At 28.0% G+C, this 18,219-nt stretch overlaps 1 protein-coding gene across 3 annotated transcripts; it reads left to right on the top strand.

The window, feature by feature from the left end:
- The first annotated feature begins 724 nt into the window (after positions 1 to 724).
- LOC122508653 lies at positions 725 to 16,450 on the top strand. Of its 3 annotated transcripts, none has more exons than XM_043622126.1 (12): positions 726 to 1,015; positions 6,697 to 6,719; positions 8,621 to 8,700; positions 8,831 to 9,194; positions 9,307 to 9,719; positions 9,789 to 10,060; positions 10,226 to 10,404; positions 10,483 to 10,605; positions 10,779 to 10,835; positions 10,946 to 11,071; positions 12,598 to 14,617; positions 16,081 to 16,450. In XM_043622126.1, the coding sequence occupies exons 1-11, from the start codon at positions 993 to 995 to the stop codon at positions 14,481 to 14,483; spliced, it is 3,546 nt and encodes a 1,181-aa protein (XP_043478061.1). In that variant the 5' UTR covers positions 726 to 992; the 3' UTR covers positions 14,484 to 14,617; positions 16,081 to 16,450. The 3 variants fall into 3 exon arrangements, with proteins under 3 accessions (XP_043478062.1, XP_043478061.1, XP_043478063.1); XM_043622128.1 differs by lacking the exon at positions 726 to 1,015 and adding an exon at positions 6,116 to 6,437; XM_043622127.1 differs by lacking the exon at positions 10,779 to 10,835 and having other exon boundaries at positions 725 to 1,015.
- The last annotated feature ends 1,769 nt before the right edge of the window (positions 16,451 to 18,219 follow it).

Raw genomic sequence — 18,219 nt, 5'->3', positions numbered from 1 at the left:
TAGTCAGATTTTTATTCTATTCTACGAAATAAAAAAAAATTATATTTCATTGTATTTCGTTGTCTTTTACTATTATCAAAATAAAAATACTTTTGGTCTGTCAATACCTAATCGGATAGAATTTTTATTTTGCTATAAAAAATCAACAAATAAAATCCGATTAACAAAAAAAATCGTGATTATTTCTTATTTCCATTCTATTATCTTCCGGAGTCTAAAAATTAATTTCAAGGATTATTTGCTCTTTCTAAATATAAATTTTGAAACAATTTTTCTTTTTTTTCTCATTTTTTAGAAAATCAAGATGTCAGTGTCTTATAATGCTATTTTTATTATATATATTGAAACATAAATAAAACATTATTTTTAATATTGTTAAATAATAAATAATTAAAAATGAATAAATATTGGATTAAAAAATTATTAATGAAAACTAGTTCATTAATAATTAATATTATAATTACAATATTAATAATTATTTAATTAATAGTAAATAATTATTTTTTAGTAAATAATATTTTTATAATGAAATCATAAATTTTTCTGTTTATTATAACAAAAAATGGCGGGAAAAATGAGAATTAAAACAAAATTCCGGGTATGAATCATTACTGGTAGGAAGTGACGTGTTAATCTTTAATGTTAAATTTGGAAATTATTCAAGTTTCCTTGCTTTACTGTTTCTTGGTTAGCAATATAGTAAAGAGTGATCTCAACGATTCAGAAACGATTGGGATTCAACAGCCGCGGATTTAGCACTGTACCACAGTAGCGGCAAGTGTGCGCTAGTGTCGGCATCGCGTTTTGTTGGTCCATTTTATTTTTTTCAACAATAGACGTCTGCAATAATAGACGTTTTTTTTACAAAAAAAAAAAGTAAAAAAATTTTTTTTTTAAATCAAGAATAAGGAAAATTTTGTGACTTGTGCATTTTTTTTCATCGATAAGTAAAAATTCTTATTGGACCCTTACAATTATTGTGGATCCAAATTATGAATTCAGCCACATTTCCCGGGTAAGATTTTATATGAAACAAAAAAAACTATTTATGTCTTTGCACGTGTGATATTTTAGACAAAAAATGCTAACATTTTTATGCAAAAAAAAAATTTTTTTTATTTTTTTTACAAATTTTTTTTTATAATTAGTGGATTATTTTTAAGTTTTAGTTTAAAAATCAGTGACCTTGGAAAAATGTGTTTTATGGACAAAAAAAAACACTCAACGCACTTTTAGAATTATTGCGGTAAAGTTACATAAGAAAAAAACTAAAAAGAAAATAATTTTTAATTTCGAAACGTTTAATTTTGAATTTACGTTTATAAATAGTGAGGTTGACTTAATAGAATTAATTAACTAACTTAATTAAATTAATTAAATGAGTAAATGAATGTAATTTATTAGTTTCATTAATTGAATAAATAAATTTAATTAATTAGTTTGAATAATTCAGTTAATCAATTAATTTAAATAAATTAAGGTAATAACTAGATTCTTTTAGATCAAGTACTTTAATAGTGCAAATGTATGACTTAATTAATTTAACTAATTGCATTAATTATACAATTTATTCACAACTGATGTACATCAATGTAACAATAAATTGTTTATTATTACTTTCTAACCTTTATAAATTTGTGTTCAATTTGAAAAATAATTTTCCACTTCTAAAATTTTCTTTTATAATTAAAACTTAAAAATAATTATTTAATATTTTAATTATTTATTTAAATTATTATAACAATTATTTGAATAAGTAAATATATATATTTCTTTATATATATAGAAATATCTAAAGTTACAAATTTTATTATTAAAAATAATAAAGTTATTAAATACGAATGTTTATTTAATTTTTTATATTTTCAAATAATAAAGTTTAAATGTAATTTGATTCTAATTTAAAAGTGTCGCTGGTCTGACCGCGTAGAAAAGACGCGAGGAGTTATTTGAATCTTTCAAAAATAGGTCAATGGGTCGTGTCATTTTAGTTGAAAATAAAAAAAAAAGAAAAGAAATTATATAAGAAAAAAAATCGAAATTCCAAAATATGCATAAAAAAAAGCTTTAATAAAAATATTTTTTTTTTTAATAAGCGAAAAAAATTAAGTTTCGTTTTTAAATGAAAATCCTGAGCATAGAGTGAAACGTTTCATTTAAAAAAAACAACAAAGAAAAAAAAAGAAAGAAAGAATAAAAGAAAAAATAAATTTTCAATTCGGCAATAAAGTGAATGACCTTTTGATCGAAGGTATCGAGAAAATTGTTCATTGCCACGTGCTGACTCAACTGGCAATAGGATATTTTTAACACTTTCAATAGAGCACGGATTAGTCCTGAAGCTCAATTTTAAATTTCGCTCCGGATCGACGGCATTCGTTTTATAATAATAAAAAATTTAATGAAAAACAATGAGAAAAATTATAATTAAAAGAAAAAAGAATAATAAATAATTTTTTTTATCGATAATTTTTCCTTCTACTATTATTATTATTATTATTATTAACCTTTAGAGGGTCGGTAAATTTTTACAGATTTTAGTAGTAGTAGAAATGAATAATAAATAAAAAAAATTGTACTCGGGATAAATAATAATAAACAATATAATTTAATTATTCTCTATGCATTAAACAAGTTTTAGAAGATCCAAATATAATTTTCTTACAGACTTACAAAAACAAAAAACTTAACCTTACAAAAAATAACCTAACCTATCAAAAATCGCCAATACCAGGGTTTTCGTTTCCAGTTCGAATTGCCTTTACTGACTTTTTTCGCTTTCTCTTAACCTCAAAATTTTTGACCATCTAAACTACTTCCATTCCTTCTTTCTCTCTCAACAGCCATATAATTCTTCTTTCTCTCCATGTTCTATCCTCATCAATTCTTATCACACTTCCTTTCAACCTCGTTTTTAGCCTCATCACATCCATTTTCTCCTCCTCACTGCCCAACTCCACCAACCATAACTTTGGTTTATTTAACCTTGTTATTCATAGACGATCATTTTTACTACAATTAAAACATAATTGTAACGTAAATTTTCATTCATTTTAACGCTATTTTCAATCGAACGTATTGGAGTTCCTACAGTCGATGGATTTGTGTGTTGTATTTTTATCTAGTCAAAATATGTATGATTCTTTCTACTTATTAAATTTTTTATCGTTAAATAATGTCCAATTCACTTTTTTATATTTCCACTTTTTAAAAATTAGTAGATATTATTAAAAACACAAAACAAAGTCAACTAGTCGACGCGAATCACATCGCAAGTAAACACTGTTGTTAAAAAGGTTGGGTATGCAGAGATGGGTAGTTACGAGTATGTGAAAGAAAAATTTTACCAAAAAATGTCATAATCGCCTTCACACGAAGCTGTAAAGGTGTTTCTACAATAGCTTGAAAATGCATTTGCCTGGATTCATTAATAAAATTCAAAGCAAATTATTGTAAATTTTATGCAAAATATACAATTACTCTAAATCAGGCAAAACAAATGTATTTTAAAGCTATTGTAGAAATACTTTTACAGCTCGATATAAAGGCGATTTTGCAAAATTTTTTGCAAAATTTTTTGCAAAATTTTTTTCTACCAACAGTCATATAAATTTACCCTTTATTCTCTTCCAAATAATGTCCAATAGCAATTCTAGAATCTATTACCATCTGTCGGTATTATTGCCGATAATATAAAATCGGATGTTAGAACTACTTATTATAGAAAAATATATTATAAAAAACATATATTACAAAACGTATAAATTTATAAATAAAATTTGTTTTCTTAAATTTTATTTAATCCCCCATTGCCATTAATTTAAAATTTAAGGGACCTGCTTTATATAGAAGGGGTGCGGGGAGGAAGAAGAAAAAAATTTAACGCAGAAAAAAAATACTAAAAATAAAATAATCGAAGGCATTTTATACACAACTTGTAAAGCGCAGGTCAGCCTACTCTAAAATTAAACGCGCTTTTAACGTATCCACCTAAATACATTTCTATTGCTTGTATAGCGCCTTGGCTGGGTTCCCGTGAGCCCCAGAGACGCGTCTACAATTCGTTTCGCGAGATGATGACTATATACTTTTTCTCGATGATTAAAAAAAAATCTATACCTACATTCATTCATTTCTTCTTGATATATTAATTTAAAAAAATAAAAAAAAAAAATTCCACAATAAAAAAAATAATTACATGAAAAGTACCTAAGAAGCAACCAATTTTTGGTTATGTTTATAATTTTTGAAGTAAAAATACAGAAAGAGAATATAAATTTTTTTTTTATAATAAAAATTTGTTAATTATTAAATTACTACTAATATAAATTATTTATGTTTAAGTCTTTATTACAACTAAAATATTCAATAAAAACAGATCTTAAATTTTCTTGTAATTCTTCAATTAAAACATATTTTTAATAAATCCATCACTTTTTGAAATAAATAAAAATTCACAATTTTAATAAAAACAATAACAATAAAAAATTACAAAATATAAATAGAACAACAAATAAATATAAAAAAGATTTTTTGTATTTAAATTTAAATATTTAAATTTTTCTTTTTCTTATTTTCTTCTCCCTTTAAATTATAAAAATTTCCTCATTACAAAGTTCAGAATACACAAAAACTTGGTAAACATAATATAAAGTTTCGAAATTGATCCAAAAATAAAGTGCATTCAATTCAAGTGAGAAATATTCATAACTGCGTCACAAGTTTAACTATTGTCAAATAACATAATTATTTGTGACCTAAAAAAAGTTTTTTCATATATCAAAAACTGAAAAAAAAATTTCTTTTAAATCCTAAACTATAATGGTCATTTTTAAGAAGGGGGAAAAATTTTCTTTGTCTTCTACAATTTTATACAATATCCCTAAAAAAATAAATCGGGTCGATGATGCTTTAGAATTTTGTGAATATTTTTCGACAAATCGTGGGCGTCTAAAAACGCGGTGAAATTTCACATAATGCATTTATATATACTGTGAGAGTACGCACATACATTCTATCCGACTCATTCTCGTTCCTCGAAACAATAATACTCATTATTGAAAATCATTATTCTTTTACTTTTTTTCTTTTATTAAAATTAAATTTATTTTTCTAAAATTAAATATTTACTGGCACTTTATTTTTCCAACCTTTTTTTAAATATTTTATTAATTATTAATTACCGTAAAAATAATATTAAAAAATTTGTATTATAGTTAATTAATAATTAACGTAAAACTAATTTTAAATTAAACAACAATTAATTAGAAATTAGAATTACATAATTAATATTAGTAATTTATAACATAACAAAAATGTTTTACAGCCATTAATAACTACTTTTCTATAAATAAAACTTAATAATGAGTAATACAAAAGGAAAATTGTATTTTAATTTAGTTAATAATAAAATTGGACATAGAAAATAATTTTATGAATAAAATTTATTGTGAAAAACGTGTGATAAATCGCGTCCACGTGTCAACGTGTGTGTGCCAAAATAAAATCATTTCTGTTTTCGCCTCTTCTTCGATATTCTATTCTTAAAGAGTCTCATCTGGCTTCCTCAAATCACATACAAGCTATATATTCAATGTTATCGAATTTTTAAAAAATACAAATTTTATAAATCTAATTTTTTTTCTCTACTACGTAATAACGCGTAATAACCCGTATTATTTTTTTAATAGTGCGTAATAACTCGTAATATATTCTAAAAATTTCTAATATCTCGCAATTTTATACAGTATAACGAATAACTGTGTAATAGTACGTATTACATCATATTATTGCTTAGTAATACAATTTAAAAATATTTTGTCAGTTTTCAATGAATTTCACAAAAAAAAATCGATTATACCATTAAAACTTATTGCTTTTTAAATATTTTTTGTAAATTAAAAGAAGTTCTTTGTTTCCATAGAAACAATGTAAATAATTTTACAAGTTTTTTTGTAAACTTGAAATTTTCCTAAAAATCAGAAAAAAATACCGCAGTATCTTTGGAAAAAAAATTAAAAGATTTAATTCAAACAAATAAACAATTTATGATATAACTTGTTAAAGTGTAATTGAAATTCTTTTTCTATGGTATATATATACTCTTATTATGTTGAGATAAAAGTATAGAGGTAATCGGTTGAATGTATGTTTATGTAAAGACAAGAATACAAGATGACCTTGCAATGCCTAGCCATGAGGCAAAAAGTTAAAAACTTCCTTCCTTAAAAGGTCCACTTTAACAGGTACCACTTGTCAGGATTTTTACTTACCGATCAGAACGATGTAGGTTACACCAGTCACTATGGATTCCTTCATCCGAACGATTCTCACTCACGTACTGTGTGGGTTGCATCTTACTCTTGTCTCAATCTGAACAATTAAAAGAAAAAACAACCACAATTATTAAACGTGATAATTAAAAGAAAAAGTGTTCGGTAAATGTGTATTAATTAAATTTTGTTTAAAATAGCAGTTTTTTTAATTATAACAAAGAAAAATTTTTTAAATAAGTGTTAACTGATTTGTAATACAATCCATAATTAACAGTTAATAAATAATATTTTATGATTTTGAAGAATAAATAACTAATATTATTACTTGATTTCATATTTTTAATTTCGTATTGATTACTGTTAATTAATAGTGATAATTTTTATGTCAGTAATAAGAGGGAAATTTTATTTTTTGTTGCAGAAACTCTGGCTCAGCAGCGCCGGGTAAAGATATTTTATTAATAAACTTATTTTTGTAAATATGAAAATCCCGTTTTTGAAAATGTGAAATTTTATCTAAATGTGATGAGATAAACATTAACATTAAAAGTTTACATGTGTAAATTTAACAAAACTTGACCTAGTTATACAATCTCTTATGGAGGGAAGCATACCTCCCGTTTAGGATTCTTGTTGACATACTAGAAGCTAACCTTGAAAATATTCTCTAAATCGAAATTAAACTTTAAATTTTCTAGTAAAAGAAAATTATCTATTAGTATTTGAAACAATTATTAAGGGACGCATGATTATTCCCCAAATGTCATTTTTCCGAAATGTCATTTTACCGAACTGCACTTTTGCGAATAGTCAATTTTGCGAAAAGCCAATTTTGCGAAATGTCACTTTTGCGAATTGTCATATTTACGAGAATCTATTTTTGCGAATTGTCATTTTTGCGAATCGCAATTTTTACGAATTGTCAATTTTTCGAAAACTCATTTTTGCGAATCGCCATTTTTACGATTTGTCAATTTTTCGAAAACTCATTTTTGCGAATTGTCATTTTTGCGAATCGCCATTTTTACGATTTGTCAATTTTTCGAAAACTCATTTTTGCGAATTGTCATTTTTACGAAAAGACATTTTTGCGAAAAGCCATTTTTGCGAAAAGTCATTTTTACGAATTGCTATTTTTACAAATTGCTATTTTTGCGAATTGTCATTTTTAAGATATGTCACTTTTGCGAATTGTTACTTTTGCGAATCGCCATTTTTACGAATTGCCATTTTTACGAATTGTTATTTTTGCGAAAAGCTATTTTTGCGAATTGTCATTTTTGCGAATCGATATTTTTACGAATTGTCAATTTTCCGAAAAGTCATTTTTGCGAATAGCCATTTTTACGAATTGTCTATTTTCCGAAAAGTCATTTTTGCGAATTGTCATTTTTGCGAAAAATACAATAGTGAATTTATAGATACCTACAAGTTTCTATTGTATTTTTCGCAAAAATGACAATTCGCAAAAATGACTTTTCGGAAATTTGACAATTCGTAAAATTGGCGATTCGCAAAAATGACTTTTCGGAAAATTGACAATTCGCAAAAATGTCAATTCGTAAAAATGACTATTCGCAAAAATGGCTTTTCGCAAAAATGACATTTCACAAAAATGTCTTTTCGTAAAAATGACAATTCGCAAAAATGAGTTTTCGAAAAATTGACAAATCGCAAAAGTGACAATTCGCAAAAATGACATTTCTCAATAATGACAATTCGCAAAAATGTCAATTCGCAAAAATGACTTTTCGCAAAAATGACTAATCGTAAAAATGACATTTCAGAAAAATCTCTTTCCGCAAAAATGACATTTCACAAAAATGTCTTTTCGTAAAAATGACAATTCGCAAAAATGACTTTTCCGAAAATTGACAATTTGTAAAAATGGCGATTCGCAAAAATAACTTTTCGGAAAATTGACAATTCGTAAAAATTGCGATTCGCAAAAATGACAATTCGCAAAAATAGCTTTTCGAAAAAATGACAATTCGCAAAAGTGACATTTCGCAAAATTGGCTTTTCTCAAAATTGACTATTCGCAAAAGTGCAGTTCGGTAAAATGACATTTCGGAAAAATGACATTTGGGGAATAATCATGCGCCCCATTATTAATAGTTGCTGTACAAAACATTTATTTGCGGGAAGAATTTAGAATTCCTTTTTAGAAGGACGACCCCTTTAGAAAGCTTATTTTAACCATGAAGAGTTTTTTAAAAAAATCATTCGATACCTAAAACTACATCAAGATCGAGATCAAGATTTTTAATAAAAAAACTGTTTTATTAAGAACATTGAGGTGACGTCTTAAAAAATTGTTCAGTAATTAATAATAATTTTTTAAGGACTCGGTCCTGTGCCACCGCCTCCACCACCTCCTCCAATAGGTGGTCCAATACCAACTCTAAGAATCAACACTTCCGAGGTATGATTATTTCTCCTACTTCTTCGAAGGATCCCAAAAGTTTCTCAATAATTGCTAAACATAATTGAATCACAGTTTGGAATACAGAATCTAAAATTATAGAATTGTAGTTGACTATTTTGTATTTTAGTCATGCGGACCTAGAAGACCGCAAGTAGCATCCGATCCATATGAGCCGCCAGCCGCTATTCAAAACGCAATGATGACCAAGGACAAGAAGCCCTTCACTTACACTCCCGGAATGGGGGGGAAATTGGACCTCTCGCAAATAAGAAGTCCACGAATGGCACGTAGAGTGGCGAAAAATGCCAATGATGAAGGTATCGAGGGTCCTCCAAAGTCTGCTCTTGAACCCAAAGCACCACTTCCACCAGGAGCAGCTAATCTCTACATACAACCACAAGTTGCTGTTCCAGTCTTCCCATCAACCATCCCATCGCCACCAGCAGCCAACAGACCTCCAAATGTGCAAATTAATCGAGTACCACCTCCTGGTAATTTTCATTTTTAGCTACCATTTATTTAGACTTGGACCTATCTACCTAGACGTCTAGGTAGATTAGTCATCAGACGACCAGGTTATATAACAACTTTTCTTATGTTCAGCGCCAGAAAGACATTCATCAGCTCCAGAACAACCACGAGTAAAAGTCGAAACTAAAATGACCCCTATTATCATAAATAATTCACAACCAAATTCACCAGAAACGCCAACGTCACCTACCTCACCCACTCAAGTGCAACTGTCAAAAGCCCCAACACCATGGCTTCAAAACAAAACCAAATCACAGGACGAATTACCCGAATGGGCCAGGCGATCCAATGTCACCAAATCACAGGAAACTTCACCCGAAAGTCCCATATCACCCCCAGTCTACATTCAAGTTCATCAGGCACCACCGTTTCAACCAAAACAACAACAACTTCAAAATCGACAAACTCCACAACAACAGTTCCAATCAAAAACACTACCTCAACAGCATGTTAGTCAGCCACTAAGTAGTACTGTACCTCTTCGGGTAAGTTGTGATTTTAGATACAATAGATCATTACTAACAATCATTTCTAATCGCCACTTTTTTTTACAGATTGAGGATAGACCCTCGGTATTTTCCGTGAAACAAGAACCAGGACATCATCAATTTCAAAACACGCAGCCTCATCATCAATCGCGTTGGTATCAACAACCACAAAATCAGCCCCAACCAGTTAGACAGGATCCTCAACAATCTGGAGGCTATATCATACCGATAATGGTGGAAGGTAGTAATGGAACAAATGGTCAATCAGCGCCGACTCCGCAATTGTACTCTCAACCTCAAGTTAGAATCGTTCCGATTGACAATCAGAATTCTAAAATGTAAGTATGTTTGAACCAACAGAATGTAGTATTCGTTTAATTAAAAGTCGCGTTACACAATATCGACATATACTGTCACCTTTGGGAGTTCGACTCCAAATGCAGTAACTGCTCACAGGAGTACGCTTTTTTAACGTTCATTTTTGCTACTTTATTCTACTTTAGGAATACTCAACGTGGACCAGCGGCAGTTGCTCAGGAACCTGGACCCATACAATCGAAATCATTTCGAGTTCTTCAAAAGATCACAAGTACCGACGCGGACGATGTTGATGGGGATCAATTACGGAAATTACAATTGACCGAAGACGAGAAAGTCCTCATGAATAAATTCAAGGAACAAGGTAAATTATCGTCCATACCTTAAAATCGCTATCTTTATGAAAATTTTGATTGATGACAACAATTTTTTTTTCTTCTAGTCGATGGCGACGTTTATCTTCATCAGGAGGCTGATCCCAGATATCGTGGTTCGGCAATACCATCACGTGCTTTTCGCTATTTACAAAATATGACTGATTCGGGAGACGTTACAACCGCCGCAGGTATACATCTTGACGCTAAATCTTTTTATTCTAATAAAGAATAGATTAATATTTTTCAAATATTAATTTTCGCCATAACTATTACCACTTACCCTATTACATACTCTACCACATTGCTGTTTTTTGACAACATTCCACTTCTTCAAAATTGATACACAACTTTTTTCTTCCAGCCCCAAGAGCCGTTAATTCAGCACTTAAGAAACAAAATAGAAACTCAAAATCTTTTGGTAAATCTCACAAAACAAAATTATGTCTTGTTGTGCCGTCTTATTGTGTTATTCTAATTTCTCTCTAACATAAAACTAATTTCTTCTTTATCCCCAAAAAAAATTTACAGAGGAAGTGCAAGTGAATTTACCAGCAAGCGAACAAACTGTACCGGAACCAAAAAAATACACAGGAAGTGCAATTCCATCGAGATCGTTTAGGATACTCCAAGCAATGACCACCCCAGAGGCTATTGGTAAGTCCCCATTAAATTCTTAACTAAAATTTAATATAAAAAAAATAATAGTAATATATTAATAATAATAATCGCAAGAAAAAAATAATATCGTACTTCAAATAACGATGTCTTGATGATTCACTGGTACAAAAGTGTTGCAATATATACATATTCATAAATTAATCATCAAACGCTTCTTTTGCCATTGTACATTAATGTTAAAAAATATTACCATCTAATGACGCACTAATGTACATTGAATTTAAAAAAAAACAAATTTTGAATAAGACGAATCGCCAGAACGTTTCATCCAAATCCTGTGTTCACAGGAATGACGAAAATTTTCTTTCGATAATAATCACCGCACGAATACATTTTACGTTTCTGCGATGATTCCAAATTCCGAAAAAACTAAAATTTTTCCATTCTTGCTTCTTTAAATGTTTGCAATATATTTGTGTAAAATAAATTCTTATTTAATGGTGTTCAAAAAATATCCCGAACGAAAATCAAAAATATAAATTACGGGAAGTGAATGAAAGTATAAATTAAAGCAGGATGATCAAAAATTGTTCCGTTGAACACTGAACAAGGAATAACGTTTCTTTCCAAATTTTGAAAAAGGGAGCACAGCTGGGATTTTCTGCAAAATTGCATTTAATTACTTTCGATGTGCTTAAAAAGATGCGACTATATTTTAAGTCACTTCGATGAGTCTTGAATTTGTTTTCAAGTTCAGTTTCAAATTTTAAATAGTTCGTATTACCCGAAATGCATCGGTTCGGTAAAGGACTCCTGAAGTCATTAAAATTTAAAAATAATATCTTTACCAGCTACAAATTTTGTCGCCCAAATCATAAAAAATTACTCATTGAAAGACGGCAAAAAAAGTAAAAGTAGATATGCACAGAAAAGAGGAATGTGAAAATTTGACATGGGAATGTGCATGTTACGATAATACGTACATTTTTTTTTTTTAAACATTAATATTGCGTCACTTATGCATGTGAAATTTGTTTATATAGATAAATATTTAAATAGCAATCGATTATTTAATATATGTTATATTATCCCATCACTATTTTGCAGCATGTCATCCATTTCCAAAAAAATTGTCAGAATATTAATTTCTATTAGTTTTTAAATACCGTATATTCATATGGGAGAGAGAAAAAGAAACCTTTCATCGTGGCCCGGAAATCGATTTCCTTTGAACACAGGATCAAGCGTCTCGTTCTTGCTCATCACTTGCTAAAATTATAATAATTCCTATCAAATATTGTACATTTACTAATTTTTAACGTGAATTAGAAATATATTAAACTTATCGGGAGATTTTAAAATTATCGGTTTTTTTTAAATTTAAATTCTGATTTGCTGTTCAAGAAGTAAGTTTTTATTTTTTAAAAAAAGTTTTCAAGAATAAAATGACAGAATATTTACGCTGCTATAAGACTTTAAGACAGAGTCGAGGGGGAGAATAAACGCGTGAGAATTGAAATTGAATTTTTTTTTCTTGAATGCAATATGCTGTTTTGTTATAGCCACGCAAGAAAATTGGCAAGCTGATTTCATCAGTGAAACTGAGAATAACATACCGGGTAATCAGCAGGCTATCTTTTATCCCCCATGTCCTAATAATTTTTCATGCTCCGACGGTGGTTGGTGGACTTATCATCCCATAGCACCCAGTATTCCAAATACCAATCCAAATAATCAACCCTACACTTTTTATACTGACGAAGATGGTAATAGTTACATTTGTTATCCTCTTTGCAAACCAAATTTTCCAGCGTCATTCCAGCAGAATGTTCACGAATCAGAGATGCAATTTTCATTACCAGAAAAGTCACCAAATGAGAAAATTCAGGATTTGAAAACCGTGGATGATAAACTTTACTCAAACGATTTTCTCGAGGCTGAATCTCAAGAGACGAGAATAATCGTCACACCATGCACAGACGATGACACCGATTCGGATTCAGAATCCCTAAACTCCTCCAAAGAAAAGACTAGATCTTCGAGTTCTTCCGATGATTCGGAATCGTTTTTAGCCTACTCAACGGGTCTTAATCCAGAGTCCCATTTTCAAAAGTCTTTATCCGCAACTACCGTCTCGGGAGATCAGTCTTTGCTATCCGATAAATTGGATTCCGACTCTGAGGATCAGGACGAGGAATGTCCAATGTATGAAGACAACGAAAAAACGTTTTATGAAGAAAAGTGCGAAGTAGATCAACATGTTCCACATCGTTTAAGCGTCATTGTAGAGGATTCCCCAAAAACGAATACAGAGACAGAAGAATTTCCCGATGATGATAATGCCAACACCGTTAGCGTCAGTCTACCACTGAGATTTCGATTCTCCGTGTCGGAGAATAATCAAGACGTGACTACTCTAATTGTCGGCGACAGTACAATACAACAAACGGAAAAAATTTCTCCCAAAGATGATGAAGTTCACGTCGATTTCACACTCCGTCGAAAGAAGCAATCGACACCCGATAAGGATCTACCTCACGGACTACCTAAAATTGAAAATATCGAAACGGAATTTACAGTCAATGAAACGCGAACGGATGTTATGGAACAATTACAAACCGATGAATCGGAATATAATTCTCAAATGTTCTACGAATCTAGGGTCTCGGATGTTGTCTACGACTTGGCAACCAGTGGTTCAACTTCTGATAATTACCATTCATCATTAGAAGTTTATAGTTTATCACAAATTTCTGATTTGCCATCGAAACAAATTGAACAAGAAAACGAAAAGACCCACCCGCCAGAGAATGACGATCTGGATCAGGATCCTGACGAAAACTGCAGCAGAAGCAAATCGAAAAATTTACTAAGTGTACAGAATTCAAGGGAGGAAACTGACGACGAAGACAGTGGTGTCACATCCGACATGAGTCGAATTATCTCCGAAGTTGATACAGATTCGGAATGTTGTACAGTTACTACAAGGAAGCAAAGCAAGTACCAAAGGACCCAAACCCATTCGAGGCTATTCCGACTCTTGACCAACGATTCAAATAGCCACCAAGAAGATCGACCCGAACACCTAAATCTCCACATACAATCAACTACTCACGACGATCATTATTCTTCCAATTTCTCCAGTGGAATGACATCGCCGGAATATTCCCCCGTCTATGAACCTGATAAATCAACACAGGACTGCTACTACCAAACGTGGAAATCTACAAAATCTGACAACGATCCCGATATACTGCCATCGATGGCACACAAAGTTCTCGACAGTCAAAAACCCCATTGGACATACAAGGTGAATGTTCTCTGTCCCAGAATTCGAAGTTCAAAAAACGTTCCCAACGATTTGAAATCAACAATAAGTGATTGTTGTATGAATCCATTGACATTATCCTTTCCCAATGATAATCCATTGAGAAATAGCCAATGCTGATTAACCCCAGGGTAGTTTGAGACCGAGCATCCGGTCAACACGGAAGTGCACGACGAATTTTGTCTTTAATCCGCAAGACTGGGCCACGATGCCCGGGGAAGGTACAAGGCGAGATACGTGATTTTTTTCTATCGGTACATATATTATTTTTTCTGTATTTTTTTTCATTCTCTCTATATTTCTTGATGTTGACCGCCTTTTGATTCGATAGATTATGGAATTCTAAATATTCTTCCCTTTATGATTATACTTTCCAAATTGCGTCCTCATATAATCGAAATGTGATAGTTGAATAATTTTTTTCGTTAAAGTACGAAATAACGTGTCAAATTGTTAATATGGTTGGAAATTTTTTTATTGCATGATGGTTGTGGAAATTTTCCATTGTATTATTCACCTATTCAATAATTACGAATTTTCAAATAGGGAACTTTGTAAAATCGTTAATTATTCGTTAATTATTAATTCGAAAAATTCAATTTCAACGTTTTAGTTGTCATCAGGTGAGAATCAGGGGTTCACTCTCATAAAATTTTTTCGCTTATAAGCGAAATAAGTTAATTTTGTAATTAGTCAATTTTAAATTTCGCGCGTAAATGACGCGGTTAATGAAAGATAGACGATCTACTGCGCTTGCGCGAATGAATGTGAATTCATATGCGCAAGCGCAGTAGATCGTCTATCTTTCATTGACCGCGTCATTTACGCGCGAAATTTAAAATTAACTAATTTTCTTAAATTTTATATTTAATTTATTTACATAAATAAAAAAAAATTTAAACTTCAAACATTTGACACGTTATTGCTATACTATCTTTTAAGCATGCTAGGTTTGTTTTTGTTTATTTTTGTTTCTAAAATTCTCGAGTTGATTTCTTTTATAGTCTTTTCACGTGCCTCTTTTATTTTTCCTTGTCATTAAGAATCGTTTAGTCAAAACTTTTTCAACGCGAAATTTTATGAATAATTAAAATTTATCTAACAATAAAAATTATATTTTCGTTTCAAAGTTTCTAGAGAAAATAAAAAATACATTTTTCTTCTTTAACAAATATTCGAAAATATAATTAAAAAATGCATTCCTTCCAATAATTGTTATTAACAAAATAATTTTTTTTTGAATTGCACTTTGTGTCATTTGTATTTTGCTTTATTAATATGTCTAAACGCTTTATTCAATTTTTTTTAAGTTATTTTTTTTTTTTAAACTATTTTTTCTCATGAGGGCAAATGTTAATTAATCTAAATGAATAAATTTTAATAATTAATTAACATTGGTATTAAATTAATGATAAATTGTCGTTTCTTCATTGTTATTAACATAAATTATAATCATTTTTTTTATTTATTATTATTTACCAATTTTAATAAAAATTAAATATTGTAATTAATATTTCATTGATTTAATATTATTTATTTTTTAATGTAATTAATTACCAATAGTACTTTAAATATTAGTACATATTTTATTGATTTGCTCTATCCCACTATTTTGCATCAGTCTTTGTTTTAAATTTTTTTATTCTAAAACAAAAAGGTATAAAAAAATTATAATTTCTTTTATTCAAGAAATATAGAATTTTTTTTTTATTTTCAGGTCCCGATACTACTGATTACTGAAGAAAATAACGGGCATCTTTCAAGAAAATTTGATAATATTAAATAATGTGCTTTTTGTTTGATTTTCATTTCTATATTTTCTTACGCAAAAAAAAAAAATAATTATAAATTGGAATTGTGGCCATAAATTGTAATTACTGTTTTACTATTATTATTATTACTATAATTACTGTTACTACAATTATTTTTATTATTATTATTATTATTATTATTATTATTATATTATTATTATTATTATATAATTTTGCTTCGAAAAAAAATGCACTAGCCTAAAGTACATATAATTATCGGCTCTATTATCTGTAATTCTGTATACAGATTCGCTTAATACATTTTTATATAAATAATATTTATTATGTCATTTGACAAGTGTGAAAAAAATTCATAAATTGTTTCATCATGTGTCAAATTTGTAAAATAGTAGATTTATTATAGATATGCTCTCGATTCATCATTTTAATTCTTTATTTTTGGTTTTCGAAAAATTTTGAAACTATTTTCTATCTATATTAATAAATAATGAATAAATATAATAATAATTTTATTTATATTTCATTTTTTGTTTATAAATAATTTTCTTTTTTTTATTTACTTTTTTTTTGTTTAAACATTTAATATTATAATATTTATTATAAACTATTATCATTATTTAAATAAATTGCAAGAAAACAATAAATATTTTTCATAATAAAAAAATCTTTAAAAGAAGGAAAAAAATTTTAATCTTTTATATTCTATTAATTTCATTCAATTTCTTTTTCTTTATTTTAAATTTTTCCCATTCTAACTGGACGAGAAAAAAAATTAATTTTCTAATAAATAGTGGAACGTATATTTTATTGGAAGATAATTTTTTTAACTACGTGAAAAATTAAATCATTTTTAGACTACGTATTTTTGTAATGTAACCAAATTTAAAATGTATAATCAAAAAAAAAAAATTTTTTTTAATAAAACAAAAAAGAGAAGGAGTGAAGAAAAAATGGACTAGTCATTTGAAAATTATGTTTATCATAAATTATATAAAAAACATTTTTTATAGTAATAAATGCTACTCTGAGTGTTATTTTTCTCTTTTTGTTCAAAATGCGTATTATGATAGTAATATTTAATTATAAAAAAAAATAATTCATGTAACTTTATCTTTAATATTACCTGAACACTGTAATATTTATTTAAGTTGTGTAAAATAAATTATTTCTGTGAATGTTATTAATTTATTGTTTATTTAATAAAAATATGTCTTTCTTTCTTATTCCAAAACTTACTTAACATAATTTATTTTATTTCATAGAATTTACTTAATTTATTTTACATGATTTATATTTAATTATTCATTAAATTTATTTATTTAAAATTTATTTAAAATAAATATTAAAAAATATTATTTAAATAATTTATTTTTATTAAATGAATTAAACAAATATTTTGCCTTTAAATAATATATTTTTAATTTAAATTAAATTTAAAGTTTTTTTTTAAATTTAACAAAAATACCTATGTACTTCTAAAAACAAAGATATTTCATATTATCAAATATTTGAAATTTAACTCTTAAAAACATTTATGGAAGTATGTAAGTCGCAATAGAATTGTAGATAAATTTCGTTTTGCCTTTTTCAGTATTCTTCAAAATTAAACGTTTTTACAACTTTCTTTAAAATATTTTTTTTTTTTTTTGCATTTTCATAATTAGGTTTTGCAGAGGAATTTTTTTTAATTTTCTAAAATTTTTTCTAATAAAACGATGTTGAAATAAAGTACACGATTAGTTATAATATAATGAATTAAAATGATTTTAATTTATAAATTAAATTTAAAAAATTTAATAATTTTTAATAGTTATGCAATAATACTCCTTAGAATTACTTAAAAATATTTATTATATAAATATTAATAATTACTATACTAATAATATTGCATATATAAATATATTTATTTTAAACAAATTACTTTTTTAATATTGTAAGCAGAAATGATGTGTTAAAAAAGAAAAAATTAATTTAACCTTTACATTCTTGAAGGTTACGACTCAAAATATTTATCAGCGCATTGAAATTATTACAGAAATATTTCTTTCTGCATTTTTGAAATATTTTTGCAACATTAAATTTTT

Source organism: Leptopilina heterotoma, unplaced genomic scaffold (assembly GCF_015476425.1).
Source record: "Leptopilina heterotoma isolate Lh14 unplaced genomic scaffold, ASM1547642v1 Lhet_55, whole genome shotgun sequence".
NCBI classification, from domain to species: Eukaryota; Metazoa; Arthropoda; class Insecta; order Hymenoptera; family Figitidae; genus Leptopilina; species Leptopilina heterotoma.
The sequence above is the reverse complement of the archived record's forward strand: the minus strand, read 5'-3'. Positions and strand labels throughout refer to the sequence as shown.

What these genes read in the sequence shown, in the direction of transcription:
- LOC122508653 (XM_043622126.1), top strand. Translation starts at nt 993, where the DNA reads ATGAATTCAGCCACATTTCCCGG. An exon ending in GTAGTACTGTACCTCTTCGG is followed by an intron (nt 9,720 to 9,788) that starts GTAAGTTGTGAT and finishes TTTTTTTTACAG; the next exon opens with ATTGAGGATAGACCCTCGGT. An exon ending in TAGAAACTCAAAATCTTTTG is followed by an intron (nt 10,836 to 10,945) that starts GTAAATCTCACA and finishes AAAAATTTACAG; the next exon opens with AGGAAGTGCAAGTGAATTTA.